We start from the raw sequence: 22,179 nt of genomic DNA, 5'->3' as shown, positions 1-22,179 counted from the left end.
TGTACTCTGAAGCCAAGTTTAAACTCTCTGTTATTTCCCAGCTTGTAGCTCCCAAGCTTTGGCCTATTGATTTAGCTGATAAGGCATTTTTTGTTTGTGTTAAATATTTATAACCTGGCTTTTGAACACACAATCCCTAAGGTGGCTAAAAACAAATTAAACCAATAACTTCTTTCTTTTCTGAATTTATATCTTGCTTTTCAATCAAGCCAACAGATTCCAACACTTAATAGTGGCCATAAACAAACAAACAAACTTATCAGGCCAAAGGCCTGTCAGAATACAGATGAGGGCTGTGCATGGCCCCATCTTGGCTGGGTGAAGTTATCGGGAGGACTTCTGCAACTTTTGTGGGATGCCCACAAGAATCACAGCACTTTAGGGCAAGGGTCAGCAAACTTTTTCAGCAGGGGTCCGGTCCACTGTCCCTCAGACCTTGTGGGGGGCCCAGACTATATTTTTTTTTGGGGGGGAATGAATTCCTATGCCCCACAAATAACCCAGAGATGCATTTTAAATACAAGCACACATTCTACTCATGTAAAAACACCAGGCAGGCCCCACAAATAACCCAGAGATGCATTTTAAATAAAAGGACACATTCTACTCATATAAAAACACGCTGATTCCCGGACCGTCTGCGGGCCAGATTTAGAAGGCAATTGGGCCGGATCTGGCCCACGGGCCTTTGTTTGCCTACCCATGCTTTAGAATGTGTGGGGCACTTAAAACGTGAGGAGGTGGTCTTTCCATCTTTCTCCTTTTTCTTTTTAATTTTTTAATCCAGAGATGGGGAGCCTACAGTTCTCTCCAGATGTTATTGACCATCCATGCTGGCTGGTGCTGTTGGCAACTGGAGTCTTAAGTACATCTGGAGAGCCACAGGTTCCCCATCCTTGCTTTAAAAACATGCATGCCATGATCAGCAACCATAAAAACCTCTTAAGATCGGTGCATAGCATGATATAATTCCCAGGAGCATTGTATGGAGAAAAAATTATGGTTGCCCTGTCGCTGCTGAGAATGCCTTCTCTCAAGTTTCTACCAAGTGATGACATACTGTACATTGACTATTTGGATATTGACTAGACAAAGAGGATGTCCTTTCCCGAAGAGCTTAAGACCCAGGCAAACTTATATGAGAGAATGGTCCTGTAGCCTGTGAAGCTGCTGTAACATGGGAGCCTCATGAGTCCTATATCTAACCCTAGTCAGTAGGAACAAAATTAAAAAAAAATCCTTCCAGCAGCACCTTAGAGACCAACTAAGTTTGTCATTGGGATGAGCTTTCGTGTGCATGCACACTTCTTCAGATACACTGAAGATATCTGAAGAAGTGTGCATGCACATGAAATTTCATACCAATGATAAACTTAGTTGGTCTCTAAGGTGCTGCTGGAAGGCATTTTTTTATTTTGTTTCGACTACGTCAGACCAACACGGCTACCTACCTGTACCTAGTCAGTAGGGTTGAAATTTCTAAATGCTCTTCGTTCAAAGGCAGCACTGCATAAGATGTAACCAAAGTATGTGTTGCCAGGGCCATGCCTGACCTCTCAGGGAATGGGCACTGTTGACACTCTAACCCCTATTGTGCAAAAGCACTGTGGAAATATGGGCTTCTGGGTTCAGGGAGGAATGCAGGTACCTTCAAGGGGAGTGTAACACCGTTCAGGGTAAGTTGAGACCCTCTTCTCTGCCCTACCTTTCTGCTGCTGAGGAGCACTTCTATTTTGTCTTGGTTGAGCTTCCTTGGATTTAGGTGGAAATGAGAGCAGGAGGGGGTCAGGTTTCACCTGCATATTGGTTACACAAAGTCCCAAATACAAGAATAAAACATACAATAATTAAGATTGTACACACCTGCCTGGGAGAAGAAAGCATGAGCAAAGAAAGGAACCCTAAAAGAAAATGGTTGCCAGGCAAGCATGTTTTGCGGTGGTATTCCATAGACATGGTGCTAGAATGGTTTAGCTTTCAAAGTTGGAACCATATAATGTAATCGCAACCATAATCCATTGACATCAGCACTGTACTAAGAAGTGAAGTACAAAAAGGCAGATACCAAGGAGTTTACAATCTTACTTACTTTCGGTGAACGTGCTTGCTTCTGTTTAATTAGTAGGAATGCAAATCCCCTGTGTACAGTTGTTCCTTCAGGTAAAGCAAACCTGTCAGCCAATTTTTGAAAAATAAATGGTGTGCTATAAATATGATTTCCTGGTGGAGAAGATGGAGAATCGTTTCTTCTGTAGCGTGGTTGAACTTCACATGTTCAGTATCTGTATTTCACTAGCCCCCACCAACCCTGTCACCCTGCATACACCTTTACTTTTTTCAAATGTGAAAGTGATATTTTTGGGTGAAAAGGGTAAGTACTAGAGTTCTTCCCACCATCCCCAGAAGATATAGATTTAGATTTAGAATTCTCTTGAATATAGAACCTTTGTGCATTTAGGCATGGAAACTCATTTTTTAAGAAACAATTGTTGGCTCTGTTTTATTTGTTGAGTGCGTCAGTGTATTGAAGTCAGAGGTTCAGTGTAATTGGATAGAGATTATTCTTAGATTTGGATGAAGGCAATTGATTTCAAATCTTGGGACATTCAGCAGCTGTCAGAGATTTGCCGTACCAAGTTAAGTCATTGAGTGCTCTGTGTACATTGGCCTGATTTTCATTTTATGGAGGAAGGAATACAAATGTACGGTAGCTTATTAATAAGGAAGCACTCGTCACTCTGTTTCGAATATTATGGGATTACTTATGGATACAATGAATATTTGCATGTGATGTGTGTCCCCCTGGTTTTTTGTTTGTTTTTAAGTGATGCTATATCCTGTCAGGATAAGACACTGAGACTGGTGTGTGTACATAGGCACTTGGCCTTTTCTACATAGGCTCAAGCACAGACAATCCTGAGTTTTTATTGGTGCTGATCTCTGAGGTCACCTTGCCCTGACAAGTGTGTTTATGAAATCATTTCCCCCTTTCTCCTGAAAGCTGAGAACAAAGTATTTGTTGTTGCAAGAGGTAGGTCTTTTGTCATACATTCTAGTTCCACTTTGTAATATTAACAGTAAGAATGGGAAATCAGTTCAGAACACCCTGAGACTGTCTCCAGTAACGTAACTCAAGTCATCTGCCACCTGCCAAGTCACCTTACTCAGGATTTACATTTCCTCCCACTTTCCCCAGTGATGTGACCTTTAATTGTTCTTTTGCTACTAGTTAAATGATTCTCAAATTGGGCTAGGCTTGGCTCGGACAAAAGACTTCATGTTTTTTCTGGGAGCATTACTAGTCTGTATTCAGTGCAGATCTCCCTGGAGTGTATTTAGCCTTCACAGTGATCGGAAAACTCCAGCAAAAGCTCAGACTTCCAGATCTCTTCATTTGCAAACTGAAATGAAACAAAAGGATTTGAAAGAGTTCTGCAGAGAGGAAACGAGAGTGGAGGGAATGGCTTTGCAGACAGTTGTAAACAAGTTCGAGCAAACAGTATTCCCATCAGAATAATGTGCTCTCAACAGCCACTATTTTAGAATAGTCATATTGTCTGCTCTAGGGAAGCTGACAGGAAAGTCATGCTTTCGTTATATGAGTTTCTAACTAACTATTACATTTTATAGATTATGCATGCCGGGTTTATGATTCAGTGAGTAGTTTCCCACATGGTTGGTCAAAGAAGCTTTATGCACCAGGGAGCAATAATGTGAAACTTTCAATTTCTTCTTTTAGCTTCTTTGAAGATGATTTTCACATTGCGGATGATTCATAGAAACAACAGTTGTAACTCATTTGAACCACTGTGCCATTTCATCAGGTGTGAGTGATCTTGGCAGTTATGGCTATGGGCAGCAACAATTTCAGGGGCAATGGCAGCACTTTTTAGGAACCTAAGAAGAACGTGATGGATCAGGCCAATGACTCATCTAGACCAGCATCCCGTTCTCTCAGTGGCCAGCGAGGTGCCTGTGGGAAGCGTGCAAGTGGGATCACACTACCTTCACGAGGCTTTAAATATCAAACCCCGCTGAAACACTGGATTCAGTTCCTAGTTAGCATCAACCACGGCAATGCCTTCTGTATTGCATTATGTAGGTCTGCAACCTAAAGGCATACTCTAAGGTTCTGTTCGGGCATTATGCCCGAATTGGGAAAGGCAACACGGTTGACACCCTCAAGGTCTGTGCATCCAGCCCTGGCCCTAATGTACACAACCCTACACAACATAAGCAAAGCCCTGCTGGATTAGACCAAATGCTCATCTAGTCCAGCGTCTTGTTCCTGCAGTGGTCAACCAAATACCTGTGGGATGTCCACAATGAGGACATGAGCACAATAGCACTCTTTGTGATCCCCAACAATTGGTATTCAGAGATTAGTAGTCATTCATAACCTCATTGTGGTAGAGACTTCCACAACTTACTAGCTGCTGAATGAAGACATGCAATGAAGGGGTCTTCTAGGTGTGTTTGGCTGAGCTTGCTTAGAAGTCTCTCGGAGAGCAGGAGCACTGCATTATCAGGGTTCCTTATCACAACGAAACTTCTAAATGTGTACCATATGTATACTTTAAAGCCCCATTCAGACCTTTCTCTCAATATGGGGAGGTTTGCGGTGAAATAGGTGTGGTTGGCACATATGGGAATGCTGGGGGCAGGGCTAGTGTTCATGGCCCTGCAGACCCTACTTATTCTGCATAACACCTGAGTAACGTACCTTTCCATCGCATGTTGCTTTATGTGGTGAAGAAAAAAAGTGGAATCTTCTCGTAGAGTTGGCTTTGTTTGTTTGCCCACATGCTACTCTTGATTGGATATTCAAAAAGGGTTAAGCGTTTATTTTTCTGCTTGCGTAAAAACACAGACCTATGCATGCACACATAGTTTGTGGGGGCGGGGTGTGAAAATAGCCATAGAACTATTCTGAGGAATTAAAATAGTGCAAGGTGTTAGCCAGTTAGTGTTGACCTGCTGCAGACTTGCAGAAGTCATGATTTCTAAGCATTTACTAGATTTGGCTTTCACATTGTAGTTCACAGGCTTTAGATTTCCACACATGACTTATTTCTTTTTAGTTATCTTAGTCCCCACTTCTTATGTGCTAGCAAATTATTAGGATGCATGGAACTATTCATATAGGCACAAAGGTGGAATGATGTGACAAAGGAAAGGGGATGCAAGTTATAAAGTATGCCAACAGGCTCAATCATAAGTGGATATTAAACACTGTGTAATTTGTGAACCACTGCTTTAAGGAAACAATGGATCTGTCTGTTTCAGACTTCAGGATATGGTTATCAGTATTTAGCATTCACTGGGTGTTGATATTTGGTAGATATGAATATGATAAGCATATTAATGTGAATGATTTGTTGTTGACATAAAATGGTGTGTGGTATTATAATTCAGCTTTATGAATTTAATCCATATTTACAGAAGATAAGCAAACATTTAAAAAAAAATACTGTACCAAAGCAGCACATAGTGCTGGAATCATATCCGCACTATGCAGTTATGAGATTAGCATATGAACAAAAAGGAAGATTTTAGAAGCTCTTAGCCATGCTACAGAAGCAAAAATGCAAATCTTATTGTAGGGCAAAACTCACGTTTATTGCCTTCCTGAAGCTTGGACATAGAGTCGAAGGCTGCTCTGAAGTCAATGAAGGCTGGATAGAGGGATACAGTGCTCTTTTGAGTTCAGTGAGGGTTAATCTTACATTAAGGATTGCAGCCTCAGTTCTCAAGCACCAGTGTATAGGTGTTCCAATTGGGGTGCAGTGCTAGGAAGGTGTCATTTTGGTGTAGCAGTGTGGGACAGGCCTGCTATGACAGCAACAGTCACTGACTCCAGATGTGATTTGGTATAGATGCTATCCAAAACCTCCTGTCTTGTGTCACAAAACTGATATATATGAATGGGAGATACGATTTCCCCTCCAGTATGCCACTTTACAGATCATTTTTATCTGTGTTGTTTTAAATGAGACCATCTTGGCTGTGAGCCCTGGAAGACCTGCACCCTGCCTTACTGGCCCTTTCCCACCTGGCCTGGGAGAGTGGAGTGCTGACTGACTCCAGCTACAAAACCTGAGGCTGTTGAACAGATTCTTGGGCTGGAGTATTGTTTACAGGGGGTTGAGAGAGCCCGTGTGGTGTAGTGGTTAAGAGCGGTAGACTCGTAATCTGGGGAACCGGGCTCGCCTCTCTGCTCCTCCACATGCAGCTGCTGGGTGACCTTGGGCTAGTCACACTTCTCTGAAGTCTCTCAGCCCCACCTACCTCACAGGGTGTCTGTTGTGGGGGAGGAAGGGAAAGGAGAATGTTAGCCGCTTTGAGACTCCTTCGGGTAGTGATAAAGCGGAATATCAAATCCAAACTCCTCCTCCTCCTCCTCCTCCTCCTCCTCCTCCTCCTCCTCCTCCTCCTCCTCTTCTTCTATTGCTGTTATTGATATTATTGTTGTATTTTTAGTTTTAGACCTTATGATTTATGTGGAAATTGTTTCCATTTGATTGTGTACTTTTTGATGTGTATTATTTATTGTTTATGATTTCTGTTATGTTTATAATTATGTAAATCTTGTCATGTTGTAAGCCGAGCATAGTTTCAGCTATGGAAAGGCGACATACAAATAAGGTGATGATGATGATGATGTGACCTTTCACATGTCTATTGTGGGCATATCCACACTAGAGACAAAATGATTTATCACTGCTCCCTTTCTCCAGCATACCCTTGAATGTACACATTTGTGAAAAGGTTAGGTATTCTAACCACCTCCTCAAACTACATCTATTGGGATTTTGGGAGACTGGGAGTGGTGAGAAGGAAGGGAATGACAGATTACAGTGAATTTACATAGATATGGGTGGTGACACTCTTCCTGCATAGCATGGCACCAAGGCTTCACTAATGCAAGCAACTCTACGTTGCCTTCTCAGATGTACACATCTGTTAGGCTGAGTTGCGAGGGCCAAACTATATGTTGTGTGCAAATGTGGCTCGCAATTGCCTGATAGCTCATAGGAAGGGGACAGTTAGGAATGGGCAAATGGGAGGTGTGTACTTAATTCTTTCTCCTGCTCTAGCATTCCCCTCTGCCGTCAGCACCATTGGCTTTAAGGGCATTTTTGCAAGGAAGAAGCACTATTGCAGGGCAGTATTCAACATGGAAATGGTTAATTGCCACCCTGTGTGCTTCTAAACTCTCCTTCTAAAAGTGCCATGAAAAAAAAGGTTGCTAGTTACTCTTATCAGAAGGTACTCATTCCAGTATTTCTGTAAATTGGAGGAAGGATTAGAGGTGGAGGAGAATCTTGTTTGGTCCTTGTTGCTAAGTGACCTGATCTAATCTGCACTTTCTGGACATGAATCAGACCATAGTTATCCATTTTTCCTGCATCTCTGAATTTTGCGATACCTTTTTTCTTTTTAAAACTGAGAACCAAACGAAAATGTGTAAAAGAATAACTGCATATTCTTGAATAAAATATGCGTAGAAATGCATACATTGAGATGAAATATGCATTGAAATCATATTTATATTGTGATGTATTATGTAATTAGGTAATATTAAATAGGAATTTTATATAGTTGAAAAAGAATAACAATTTAATGTGAAAATCACAGTGTTAGAAACTGAGATATGAAAACTAGGAGCTAAATGGCACCTTAAATCTAGGTTATGGGTGCAACAACAGAATGTCTAGGTGCACTTTTTAAATAACAAGAATACAAAGCTGAAAATAAATGAACTGCAGCTAAAATCTTATATTCATTTTTCACATGGTCTAGTCCTACCCCCCTAATATTCTTAAGAGGGTCTCTTCTTCAGTCTTCAGAGAGTGGCTGGAAGTGGGGAGGCAGAAAAAGGTCCTCCTTTCCTTCCACCCTGTAGTTTTAATCTTCCCATTGCTGGCTTTTACAGGACATGATCATGGCTAATATTTGCTTTCTGTCAATGATTTTCATTGTATTTCCAGATTGGCTACAGTGATCAATTAAACAGATTTAATATTTTTTGTTTATTAGTAGCATTTCCCATTTCCTTTTCTCTTACTGTCCTATACATAATATTCTCATAGTTTAGTTTACCCTGTAAAGCCAGTAGCAAGTTGTAAAGCACACATAGGTGTTGAAAAAGACGGAAGGAAGAAGACAAAAAAATGAACTCAGAGCTTATATGTTGAAGCTGGTAGCCGAAACCTCTCTTTCTCATGCAAAGCTTTTTCACGGCACACATAATTATCCTATGGTATTAATTGAAACAGGAAGAGGTGACAGAGCTGTTAACTTGCATAACTGTGGCTCATTTTTAATTATGACATGCTTAATTTTTTTCAGAGCATTTAGACTCCAGGGCCTTTATTCCAGTTTCTGACACCTAAAGAAACTGAAGATAAAATATTAATTAAATGAAAACAGCAAGCGAAGAGTGGCACATTCAGTTATGGTATCTAGCTATAATACATATCTAGTAACTGTTTGGAAGAAGTGTGCATGCACACAAAAGCTCATACCAATGACAAACTTAGTTGGTCTCTAAGGTGCTACTGGAAGGAATTTTGTTTGTTTGTTTGTTTTGACTACGTCAGACCAACACAGCCACCTACCTGTAACTGGATGGCTAACCATTATTCTTCTCCCCTACAGGAAAGATTTCAAGTCAAGAATCCTCCACACACATATATCCAGAAATTAAAAGGCTATCTCGATCCAGCTGTAACTAGGAAGGTAAGAGATTTTCTTTTGTAAATGTTTGAATTCCCCCCCCCCCATTTTCATTTAGGAGTAGTATATAAAATCAGCCAAATGAAGCAGTTGACCAGTGTGGGGAACTTTTGGCATATTGGATGTTGCTGAACTGCAGCTCCTCCGAAACCAAGACCAAGCACGACCAATTGTCAGTAATGATGGGAATTGTAGTTCAGCAATGGCTGGAGTGCAAAAAATAATTATGTTGGAGGTGAGAGAGGTGAAGGTGTTAATGTTTTTTTTTAATGCTGCCTACCTCTTCTATGCGCTGACCCCCAGCCCTGCACATTTGAAAATATGGAAAGCTTGCATGCTGGGGGACATTTTTGGGAGAAGCGCTCAATTCAGCCTTCTTCTAGACTTGTTAATGCCTTATGTGCAAGGTAGTTTGTATTTTTAACAGAGGCATTCAAACATCCATTCTTCTCTCCCACATCTTTTTCTTCTTTCCCCCAAAGATAACCTTTGTAATTTTTATGTACTTAGGCCATTGAGTGCTATATAAATGCAAGCAAGCAAGACCTGTACCCAGGAAATGTCTAGTCAAAACTTCACCACCTGATTCTGCTGACATGATGAAATAAATAGGGCATTCTTTTATATCAAGGGGCAAATCCCATCAGGGTTCAGAAATGTATGTCTTCCTTGCATTTATTTTTTTAAAGTGAAAAGTTAATATTTCATTTTATAGTTGCATGGCTCGTTGGGCATTGAAGGGTGTCTTTGCAGGTCAGTGGGCAAAAAATTGATGGGTATTATGGACCCAGCATACTTCTGGCATAAGTTGAAATGAAAGTGGTTTGGCACAAGGTTCATGGGTTGCTGAACACAACACCTGTAGGCTCCAAGTTAAAATCTAGTTTAGACTCAGTAGCACACAAGCAGGCAGTGTTGAGCTTTAAGGATTGGTGTTACATGGTTACCCAGATAACAACCTAGAAATTTAATTCTGCACTCACTGGAGCTTCCAGAACATTTTCAAGGGTTACTCTACATAGAGCAATTATCCAGTTGTGAGGTTATTGGAGCATGGATTACTGAGGCCATTGCTGAGGAAGCAGCTGGAGGTGGACCTGGGCCTCTAGTGTCAGCAAAGATTCAAGGAGAACCAGGGTCGGCTCTAGGTAGAGTCCCGGTGGTGCGGGGCGCTGCGCGCAGAAGCCGCACAGAAGCAATGCTGCACACTGCGAGGGGGGGGGGCGCCGGAGCAATCTCTGCCCCTCAGCGCCAGGGTGCCCGACCTGCTCGAGACTGCCCTGAGGAGAACCTCCAGTTTATGCACCTGCTCCTGCAAGGGGGATTCTGCCCCTTCTAGAACAGGCTGTCTCCCTAATTTCTGGATTTGGGAACTAACTGTCCACAGCAACTCAGCCTTATCAGGATTCAGTCTCAGTTTGTTGGTCCTCATCCAGCTCATTGTGGCTTCTGGGCACTGTTCAGCTTCAGGTGGATTGGAGGGAGAGAGGGCGAGAGCACAATAAAACACATTTGCGATGTGTATACAGATCATACAGTAAAATGTTTAGCTAAATGTAACTGTAACCTTCTCTCTTATACTATATGGGTAATAGTCAGGATGAAATATTGAATAACTTTGGGGAAAGTGTTGTGTAAAAGATATATATTGATTTTTAAATATATTTCATATACTATAAGTTTATTTGTACTGGAAATTGTGTTGGGTGTGTGTGTATGTGTATACACACACACACACACACACTACTGGTTGTCTGATTAATAGTGTAATTCTTCAGAATTTAAACTTAATATGCATCTTAATGACTTATGTATTCTCTCCGTCATGGGAGTGTGAAGGTTTTATATACCATCCTTAATCTAAATATCATCTGATGAAGTGTGCATGCACACAAAAGCTCATACCAAAATAAAAATTTAGTTGGTCTTTAAGGTGCTACTGAAGGAATTTTATTTTGTTTCGACTCAGACCAACACTGCTACCTACCTGTAACTAAATATCACACTCAGGCATTGTTTTCTCTCCTTGCAAATTATAGAAATTTAGGAGAAGAGTTCAAGAATCTACACAAGTATTACGAGAATTAGAAATTTCTTTAAGAACCAATCACATTGGGTAAGAATAATTTATTTTATTTTACCTTTGATGACGTTTGGGCAAAAGACATTTATCGCAACCTGTCTAAAGCTTTCTTGGCCCAACTGTGTATCTTCATGGCTCAAATGGAACCATGGTTCAAATAGTATTATGACTATGGGTTTTCAAGCTTTGCTATAAGAACCCTTTCTTCATTGGCTTACCTGCTGAGGTACTCCTAAATATCTGCCATTGACTCCCTTGTGTTACAGAGCATTCTGGGACATATTCCAGAGCATGCACAGTACATATGAAGTACTGGCCATTCCTGCGGGGCCTCATTGCCACACATCAACTGAATAATCTCATGAATATGTCAGACCTAGACCCTGCAACCATGATCTGAGGCCCCTTTTTGTATGCCTCCTCTGTGAGAGGTCCAAACAGGAACAACATAAGAACTGGCCTTTCCTGCAGTGGCTCTCCGCTTGTGGAATGCTCTTCCCAGAGAGACTCACCGGGCACCTTCTCTACATATCTTTAGACACCTGGTGAAAGCATTCCTCTTCTCAAAGGCCTCTGGCTAATTAAACTTTCTGTGGCCTTTTAATTTATTGGGGGAGCTATTGTTTTTGTTTGTTACTATGGTATGTATTTTTATGTTTTTATATTGTAAACTGCCCTGTGGTGCTCTGATTGAAGGTGGTATAGAAATTTAATAAATCATCATCACCCACGGTGGGTAAAAATGTTTTTTTTTCTGGGTGCCTTGGATTCATTTCATTTTTAAAAATGAAATTATTTTATTTTATGAATAATATTACAAAGAGTTAAAGTGAAAAGAAAAAAAGTAAAGTAAAGAAAAATTATCTATAAAACATTTTAAAAGGGAGAGAAAAACAACAATAACAATATACCTCAACCACCATTATAGATCTTTCCTTTGGGAACCCTGAGAAGCTTTTCAGAACCCTCAGGGTTCCCTAGAACACAATTTGAAAACCATTACTCTGGCATATTTTGCTTTCATTCAGGGCACTGTGACTTTGTGATGTGGCCTGGTTTTGTGTAAGTGTTGTGCTGCTCAGGCAATGAGAATTTAGAGACACACAATTCAACAACTGCAGTGTTGCTTCAAAAGAGAGCTGCATTTTAAGTGTGTTGGAACACGCCCCCTACCCGATCTTTCACAAACTATTTTTGTTAAAAGTTCTCTCTCTTTCTCTCTCTCTCTCCCCCTCCCTCCCCCACCTTTTGCAAAGCCTGTTTGAAGTGAAATTGACCATGAAATACCAAAGCTAGGCCAACATTGCTAATACATAGTTGGCAGAGCAGCAAATGTTTAGGCAATATCTTTGAGATGACATGCCAATGAAGTCTGTAAGCAATTGTAGCAGTTTTGTCATCAGCTGAACGTCAAACTTCAGTAATATTTCCCAAACCAAATATGCAGTAGAAGTTGTCAGTATATCATCTTTTTTTCTTTTCTTTTATGGAAACTTGCCCAAGAGTTAACTTTTTAAAAATGCCAAGCGAAATTTATGACTTACCCTAATGTCTTGCCAGATGTTAGCTGTGACTGAAGCGAGAGACTATTTCTGCTAAGTTCATTAGGACTTTGAAGTCAGTGGCTGCTGCGAAATTCTTTTGTGTGTGTCAATGTGACTATTAGCTTGAACTAATTGGTTGCGTGCAGCTTTCCGTACCTGTACATATGAATCCTTTGAGACAGAAAATGGCTTCCTTCCATATGTGGTGAAATGTCAGCCATACCACATGCTCCTGGTCCCATCCATCGAGAGCATTGCTTCTTAATACTGTGACTGGTAGCTCAATCCTATACCTGTCTACTTTAAAAGTATAAATGGGCACCCCCATTTAGGCTGTATGCGATTACAGCCTAAATCACTTGCTGTGAAATAAACACAGACTTTGGACCACCAGTATTCTCCCCAGCCTTTTCTTTCTTCTCTCCCCCCACCCACACCCCCTTGCCAATTTCCCATAGTTCCCAGACTGAGGAAGGGTTCCCAATAAGAAGGCCTCTGCCTAATCTGGAAATCCATTTTGAAAGATTCTATACTGTACTGCTGTTCATGTAGTATATACTAAAGCAGTGTACAGCATGATGAAAAGAATATTGCATTAAAATAAATCAGTACTGTACATACAAAGTAGGAATCACTGATGTGGTTGCTATGGCTCGTGTCCAATTATCCCTGCAGAAAGACCATTGGAAGTTCAAAAACTCATTTGTTTTTTTAGATTTGGGGGTATAGTCCAGTTAACATGATATTTGTTTGGGGTTTTGCCACCATGTTACTGTTGACCAACGTTCTCTGTTAGTGCATTTCCAGGTTTTTCAAAACGATAAAATATCCTTACCATTACATTTACATAGAGATGGCAGAAAGCCCAAATGATGCTTGCTTTCCCCCCACCCCGCCCAGATGGTTAAATTAAAATAAATTAAATGCCTAGTAATTGTGCTGACCTCTAATGATAACCTCAAAATCTTGACTGAGAGGGGCTCTGAGCATGTGCAGTGGCCTTGTGATTTGGTGACACCGTTACATTTCATGCTGAAAAGTTTCTGAGAGAGAAATTACTAGCTTTTGCGAAATGTGTTTCTTTTCTCCTGTAATTACTGGGTTCTTTTTTGTTTGTGCAGACTTGCTTGCACAAGTACAAATATACTGATCTCTAATGATTTTCCCTAACAGGTGGGTCAGGGAGTTTTTGAATGAAGAAAACAAAGGCTTGGATGTTTTGGTAGAGTATTTGTCTTTTGCACAGTATGCAGTCACGTAAGTAAGACCCGGCTTACGCAAAGCAAAACATTACAGTGTAGAGTGATTTGCTGTTCTGGCCTTGCTAGTGCATCACAGTGCACTAAAGGATGAACACCCTTTAGTTCAATAGTTTATTGTTCTAGCAAGTGATGGTCTTCCAAAGATTGCTGCCAGAAATCACTTATTTGTGGGGTTACACCAGACACCCCCAAACTTCGGCCCTCCAGATGTTTTGGACTACAGTTCCCATCTTCCCCGACAACTGGTCCTGTTAGCTAGGGATCGTGGGAGTTGTAGGCCAAAACATCTGGAGGGCCACAGTTTGGGGATGCCTGGGTTACACAATGCACTGCTTGTCTCAGTATGTTGTATCAGCAGCATATGGGAAACACAACATACCACACTTGTTTGTTCCTCTATGCTGAGATGAGTTCGGCCTTCTGCAACCTTGCCCAAAGTAGATAGTTCCATACCTTCAGAAAATACCCATTCAAATGTTCCATGGATACAGTGAAAGCAAAAGCACAAGTGAATCGTAGACCTGTTAGGGACACAGGAAGCACTTTTGCCCAGTACTGTCAAGTCTTGCATTAGTTGTCCAAGGTCCTGAACAGAGGTTTTCCCCATCACCTGCTACCTGAAATCCTTTTAACAAGAGATGCCTGTGCTTTGAACCAAGGATTTTCTACATGCAACACATCTACTCTGCTGAGCAATGGGTCCTTTCCAAAGCTTTTATAGCTCTAATTTCCCTAAGTGAGATTTCATATCTTAAGATGCAGTGGGCTCGCAGTCTTACCATGGCTGAGACCAATGAGTTCCACTTGGTATGCTATGGCAGAACTGCAGAAAGTAGAACCACTTTGCAGTCAAGCTTCTTCTTGCCACTCTCAAAGTATTTGAAAATACATACGGTACAATAAGATGATGGCAGTGGTGTGATTGCTAGTACTGGGCAGAAACTGGAAAGTGAGAGGAGTCTTATGGAGCTACATCCTGTTAGCTCCCCATGAGAAATCCCCTTGCAGTGCTGAACTATTGGGGAAGCAGGGGAGAGGAAGATTGGCTTGAACTGTGCTTAGTGTCCTGTTTTGCCACTGTGCTGTCCAGCCCTGAATGTTCTGAAGCAGCTATGGGGAGCCTGGGGCACTCTGGATGCTGCTGGACTACAACTCCCAGCATCCCTGACCATTGGCTCAGCAGACTGGGGCTGATGGGAGCTGCAGCCCAACAGCATTTGGAGGGCTTACAGATTTCCCATCTCTACTTCAAAGGATCATGAATTCAGCAGCGGGCAAATAAGTTTCTGCTTTACTTGCAGTTCTTCTAGTTTAGGGCCTCAGGTTCTTAAGACGAAAAGAAATGTGATTTGATTTTTAGGACACATACAGACAAAGGTGCTTGGGAGAGACAGTTATTTTGTTTGAACTGGAACAAAGTTAATGGCAGGACATTACTGATTTAGGGGGGAAAGGCACATTGCAGGAAAAGAAGTGCTTGCTTTAAAGACTTTCACCTCCCATATTGAACCAAGAGGAAGGCGTTTTACTTGTCGTTTTCTCTTCCCTAACATGGCATGCATGGAGAATAACCTCAGAGCATATAAGACGGGAAGAGATGGCTCTGCTTTCAAAGAGCAGTGCTGGGGGAAAATAAAACAAAGGAAGAGCAGAAATGATTATATTAAATGCATTGCATATGTTTGGAGTTTGGTCTTGGCCATTATACAGGGACAACGACTCAACTGCATATTAAGATTTGAAACTAAATTGGAAAGCAAAGCTAATTGATTAAAAAAAATATGAAGAGAGCCCTGAGATTCGTTTTTCTCCAACAAATCAAACAGTTGTAGCTAGAAGTTAGTTGAAGTTAGAAAATCTGGATAAGGTTGTAAGATTCTTTCTCAGTTCTAACAGCACGATGGTCCTCTCCCTGTTTCTCAAGATCCAAATTTACTGTGAAACGTACGTGAAACTAGCACTTTGTTTTTAGCTCAAGGGGAAATATGTTACAGTGCGCTCTGTCACTGTATCTTTGACTGTAATCTGCTGGGACAGAGTAAATCTGCAGATGTTCAGCAGCAGGAAGGAAAAAGTTGTCTACGTCTCTCTCTTCTTGCTTACTTTCTCTTTTCTGTTTTTGTGTTTTGCAAACCTGCATTGAAATGTTCGTTTCCGTTTAGATTTGACTTTGAAAGCTTGGAAAACAACATGGAAAACTCAATGGATAAATCTAAGCCTTGGAGTCGATCCATTGAAGACCTCCATCGAGGAAGTAACCTCCCCTCTCCCGTTGGCAATAGCATTACCCGCTCTAGCAGACATTCTACTCTACGGTAAGAAAGCAAGGCAGCTCCAGGGAGCAAGATTGCAGCTTCATGAAGGGGAGAATTCAGTTGAATATTACATACAGTATTTTGATATTGACACCAACCCTCATTATACAGTTTACATATTTTGACGACTACTTAGCCAAACTTCACAGGCTGTTCTTAATTAAATTAAAAATGATCTGAGGCAGCTAATTATTTATATTGCAGTGAGCCGAGTTTGCTTGTGGTGTTTTTTTTTATTTTGCAGGTGATTGCTTGGCAAAAAAATTAGAATGCCCTTAGGAGTGCCTTTTTCTTGGTGTTGTGAAATTAACGGAGTGATAAGGCTGTTGTCCCATACCCACTTAACATGTTCCTGCTGAACTCAATGAGGCTTACTTCAGAGTAGACACCTGTAGATTTGAACTGCTAAGTCCTTCCACATTGAAGAGTCATCTGGTTACATTTCTAAAGCAAACAGCCTTTTGGAGAGCTCTCACTACCCTTTGGCATGGATATACCAAAGCATAAATAAATACTCAGAACTAATTTGACCAAGGCTGGCAAGATCTTTGAACTATTACATGCCAAACCCATTTCTTGTGATATTTACTAAACGGAGGATGGGGAGGAGTGGAAGCCCATTAGGTGGATCCTCCCAACAGTATCTAAAACCAGTCAATTTATTTTGACTCCTGAGGCAGAAAATCTTGGAAGCACCTCTCTCCGTCCTTGGTAGTAAAAATAAGAACAGTAATAAATTGAATAACTACCAGTTTGCTACCCTTTCATGACACTCTGAATCTGTTTTGTGAAGTGTGCTTTGTCACTCTGTTTAATGGTAGATGGCCCTTCCAATTTGTTATTTATTTAAATGTAACCTCTTTGCTCTTTCTCATTTCCTACAATGCTCCCTATGGCCTTTTCCCCTCAGAAGGGAGAAGAGAAGCAATCTGGCTCAACGGGATAGTGGGTGGAAAGAAAGGAGGACTGTTTGGGCATGAGTGCAGAGGAGAGGGGCTAGACTGCAGAGAAGCAGCCTCAGGCACTTCTCATCTCCTTCTTTCTCTTCCTTCCCTCACACTTGAGGAATCAGTCTGTCAGCCCACCATCCATTTCATCTTCCTTTTCCCTTCCCTCCCATCCAATTTGTGCCCTAGAAGCTCTCTCTCTTTCAGTGGTCTCTTAACCAACTCTCCCTTCTGAGTATGCCTATGCTCTTTGCTTTTGGGGAGCTGCTGCTGCTGCTGGTGTCAGCGCAACCCAAGGTCAAGGCGAGGCATTGCTGAGGGCCACCACCAAGTAGGCTGAGATCCGCTCAAGGTCCCTAGTTCTCTGAATCAGCTTCTTCATCCATCGCTGCTTATTGTTCTGTGGTTATCATGTAGTATCTCTTGCTTAGTATCTATCTGTGGTGGGATATTCCCTCTAGTACTATTTCCTCTAGCACTTACTATTCCCTCTAATACCATGTAGAATTATCAATATGTAAAAACTATGCCACTATTGCATAGTTGCTTTTCTTCAACATCACTTGGAAGTAGTGAGTGCCTGATCAGCAGGAACTGCTCATGCACAAGCTAATTTCCCTAACGATATACCTAAAATGCAGCCTGTTTTTTATTCAATGCAAGTATCAGTCTTAAGGCGGCTATTGATAGTAAATATCAAATTTCTTCAAGTTCACTGCTCCTTTTTGAATATTGCTGGCTGACATCAAAAGTAAAGAAGCTTTCAAATCACTAAGGGTTTAGAACTTAGAATTTTACGCAGCCTCTTTCACTCCTTTTCTTGGAACTTCGACATTAAACAGTCAGGCTGCATCAGTGGTCTTAGAACAGATTTAGCCCATGCCATTGATTCAGGCTTCAGAAGTTTGGAAAGAATCAGAGGAGTGATAATTTGCAAAAGAGATCCATGCAACTGGAATGAAGAGTGCAGAGAAGGAAGATCAAATTGTTAGGGCTAGTTTTTGATCTGGAAAAAGCAGAAGAGAGAAGGCAATATCAAAAACGTCTCCAGTGAGCCAAATAATTTGAATGCTTTCTAGACAGGGGCAGCAAGGCAATTGCTTATAGGGTGATACCCAGGAAAAGCTATGCAGTGGCGGTTCTTGCACTGTTTGTACACTGTAGATCCATTTAAGAAAGCAGGGCTTTCAAACTTCATAAATCAGTAGTAGATGGATTTTGGTCGGGTTCTTCCTTGAACCCCCATTGGGATTGTAGCAGAAATACAGGTGTGCATTACACATTGCTTACATTTTCGTTCTCTCCTCCTCTCCATCTCCTTTTTCATATGCGCCGCCCACTCTGTATACACCTTCTCATCGCTCTGTGTCAACGGCTTCTCCTGTGCTTTCCTTTCCTTTCCCTACAGCATCATTTTCTTCTTCTTCTTCCTCACTTGCCTTGTTCTCCTTTTCTCCTCCATGGTCATCCATGCCTCAAAATGCCATCAGAATGGTTTGTCTGCCTGAACAACTTCAGTTCAAACGCCGCCAGAGCTGCTTTTCACCCAACTGCCTCTGGAGTGGCTTCAGTTTACACTCTGCTGGTGAGGCTTCAAGCCGGAAAATCTCGTAAGTCGTGGGTGTAAAAGCTATGCCCAGAAAATAGAATTTAAAAAGCTGACTTGTACATGGCAGCAGGCTCCCTTGCACTGCTTGCCATGTGTTATAATGGAGGTGGACCACATGTCATTCATGAATGGTTCCAGCTAGAGGAACTTTCGGTGTCTGAGATGTGGATTATCTCATTATATCTAATATGCTGATGCTTACTTCTATATTTGTGTGTGTGTGTGTTGGCGGTGGGGGTGGTGGGGGTTATTTTAAAAAACAAGACAGGAATTTAAAGTAGGAATTCCCCATAGCTTGTGGTTAGTTATAAATAAACCACAAAATGTACACTGTTGTCTTTTAGCTTTTATTGGCTAGTATTCCATCATATATTAGTTTTCTTAGTATGGAATTTTAAGGCTTTCGCTTTGGCCCGTTCTGAGGCCCATGTCACCGCCATCAAGGGGAAGGTTTTATTTATCTTTTTTAACATTCCCAAAGATTTGTTTCTGGTTTGCTAGCCTAGTTCAGGCCATCTCCAGCATTCTAATCTGGCTGACGTTCCAAAAGAAATTGTAAATCGCACCTTCCCAGATATTCCTTCCTCAGGTATGTGTAGTTGTTAGAGAGCCTCTTTTCAAAGCTCTGTGTTTGTGAAAGCAACCCACTGTCTCAAGTGATCTTTATTATGGCCTACAAAAAAAAGGGCTCTGTGCAGTTGACTCTAGTGTACCGTCTTCATATGAGACAAATATTTAACATGCATAGGACTGCACTGTATGCCAATCACCCAGACCTTCCACATTTGTGCTGTAATGTTCACAACTTCACTGCAGAGTCAGAAAAGCAGCAGTGGTGGCAACAATTTATTAATTGCTTCCCTTTTTTTTCTGCATTCCCTGCGGGTCTACCTCCAAGGCAGCACTTTTGTTGCACCGATACTGTAATTTCTGAGCAACCAAAGTGCAGTATTTTTCTACTTGGGGAAGCACATTTATTTCTTGCTGTATAGAATGTCAGAAGCACCTCTTGCCTAATGTCTGTTGATCAAGTTATTGAAGGCAACACGCCCTCTGTACCCTAACTCTGGTCCCCTGAGGTTGCTGCTGCTTCTGAATGAGCATTTCCGAGTGCATTAGTTTTCTGTTTTTCATTGTTGCCATCACAGCTGGCAATTTAGGCGAAAAAGAGGCCATCCTTCCGCAGCAAAGTTTTCTCCTCTCCAGCAGGGTTCTGCTTCAACATTCCCCAGTCTGTTAAGTCCCTGCAAAATCATTTGCTGAGAATGGTGCAGTGGATGGAGTAGGCCAGGCATCTCTAAACTGCGGCCCTCCAGATGTTTTGGCCTAAAACTCCCATGATCCCTAGCTAACAGGACCAGTGGTCAGGGGATGCCTGGAGTAGGCCTATTAAAGCAACAGGGTTTCACTTAATCAAGACTGTTTTAAGTCCCATTGATTTCTGTGGTTTAGCATCGTTATGTCTTTTGAATCCCACATCGTGAGTATTTGAGCAGTTGTGCTGAAAAGCTCGAAATGGGAAAGATGGTTCACAATGTCTAATACCTCTGTACATGCATGTATGGAATGTTGTGTGGGGGGGGGAGAGGCTACTATGAACTAGCCTCTTCACGCAGAGAAGCAACAGCTATTTCTCAGCAACAACAAAATGTGCTGTTTTCATCAGTCCTAATATAATAGCTACCTGTTCTATAGCGTTTTTAAGACTTTTGAAAGTGCTTCATTGGCATTACCCATACAACAATATAAATTTTCAGGATCGCAGTAGTGTGCACTGAGACTGAAAGATAGTGGGATTGCCTAAAAATCTATGGCCCTGGTGAGCTTTGACCTGGGTGTTTTGCAGCTCATTCTCTGGAAGTAGGAAAACCTCTAAAGCTAGAGAAATATGGACAGGGTGGATTTCCTCTCCCCCCCCCCCCACAAAAGGATTCTCTCTCTTTAGAATGTGCCTTTGAAAGAGAGAAAGAAAAAAAGCACAAGTGGAAGGCAAAAAGGGAAACATGTGATATTAATTACGAAAATAAATATATTATCAGAGGCATCGTCTCTGACTTGCAGCAGAAGAAAAATGAAAATCAGCAGCTCATCTAAGAGCATTTCTTTGCCCTAATATTTGGTAGCAAGAAATGAAAAGAAAGCATTGAAAGACCAGGAGGCATAACCTCACCCACTCTAGATTCAATTGGAGAGAGTGTGTGTGTGTGTGTGATATGTTAAGTGAAATGTCTCCACTGGATACCAGTGTTTTCTGCCACTATAAAGCAAACGAAACAGGGGGAATGTTGAAGATAGAGATACATAATAAAGCTCTGATATCTACTGACAGTTGAAAAGCGCCAAAAATATGCCCACATCTTACAGCCATCGTCAAAGCAAGAAACTTGAGGCTAAAGTCATGCCGCATAAGCAAAGATCAAGAGCAACGTTCTGTTTTCTATTCTCCTTAATATATATATTTTTCTGGGCTATGGATCTTTATCCACAAAGTGTCAGAAACAATCCCCACTTGTTTCTCAACTGCTGAGATAGAGGAACCTAATATGCTGATATGGCTTGCAACCTAAGATAAGGTGACATGTTAATGAAGTTCACAGAAGGAAAGTTTCCCACCACCCCTCTCTCTGCAGCCTCTTCTAAGAGTTGGGTGTGGGGTCCTGAACAATGTGGGATACAGCACAAGGGGTTGCTAGTGGAAGTTGGAGTGGGGAATTGTCCAAAATTGAATGGAGGCACGCCCAAGCTTGGACCATTGTCTTCTTCTCCAGCAGCTCCCTTCACCCCATCCCAGATTTGTTCAGGAGGGTCACTGATGCTCTGAAGAGACTTTCTGGGAAAATGAGGATAGGGGCTGCAGTGGAGAGAATGGAAGTGAAAATTTCCTTTGATGACCTTACTTAAGTTAATAATAATAATAATAATAATAATAATAATAATAATAATAATAATAAATTATTTGTACCCCCACCCATCTGGCTGGGTTTCCCCAGCCACTCTGGGCGGCTTCCAACAAAGATTAAAAATACATTAAAATGTCACACATTTAAATCTTCCCTTAACAGGGCTGCGTTCAGATGTCTTCTAAATATCAGGTACTTACTTATCTCATTAACATCTGATGGGAGGGTGTTCCACAGGGCGGGTGCCACTACCGAGAAGGCCCTCTGCCAATTAATGTAATAATTGAAATGGATAACTTCAAGGAATATCCACACACATACCACATTGCCCATAGCACTGAGAAATACACATGCAGATTAGGAATTTTCAGTCTCTTCCACTCCTGTAGCTGGTTAATGTAAACTGTTTCCTTATTAAGAGAGACCTTTAAATAATTGTCCCTTCAGCTTGGCTGTAGCTTTGCCAGCTGTAATGACTTGCTTGGTATTCAGCCCAGAATATTCATTTCACCAACAGAAATTGGTGTTAATTTTCCATTCTGGAAACCTGGATTACACACAGTGACTTTTTTTCCTTAATAGGAGTGTAGGGGGGTGAGGGGCAGAGTGCCCCAGAAGATGAATGGGAAGAAGACAGTCGCCTTCCCTCCTCAGCTGACCAGACAGCTGTCTCTCTGTGTTCTATGCCTGGGTGTATGCAAGAGGGTGGTGTGGTTGCACCCGCCACTGGTATCTGGCCTTGGAGGATTGGCCCAAGGGTGAATGTTGTCCTCAAGTCAC

At 41.6% G+C, this 22,179-nt stretch overlaps 1 protein-coding gene across 6 annotated transcripts in view; it reads left to right on the top strand.

Annotated features, from left to right (window-relative positions):
- FMNL2 (formin like 2) overlaps positions 1 to 22,179 on the top strand; it is a 194,624-nt gene that overhangs the window by 122,184 nt on the left and 50,261 nt on the right. For all 6 annotated transcript variants that reach the window (XM_035131655.3, XM_035131679.3, XM_035131671.3 and 3 more), the window contains exons 3-6: positions 8,662 to 8,742; positions 10,779 to 10,855; positions 13,540 to 13,623; positions 15,791 to 15,943. In XM_035131655.3, coding sequence (XP_034987546.1) covers positions 8,662 to 8,742; positions 10,779 to 10,855; positions 13,540 to 13,623; positions 15,791 to 15,943 — 395 coding nt within the window. The remainder of the gene's footprint in view (positions 1 to 8,661; positions 8,743 to 10,778; positions 10,856 to 13,539; positions 13,624 to 15,790; positions 15,944 to 22,179) is intronic.

Source organism: Zootoca vivipara, chromosome 1 (genome assembly GCF_965207765.1).
Source record: "Zootoca vivipara chromosome 1, rZooViv2.hap1.1, whole genome shotgun sequence".
Classification (NCBI taxonomy): domain Eukaryota; kingdom Metazoa; phylum Chordata; class Lepidosauria; order Squamata; family Lacertidae; genus Zootoca; species Zootoca vivipara.
The sequence above is the reverse complement of the archived record's forward strand: the minus strand, read 5'-3'. Positions and strand labels throughout refer to the sequence as shown.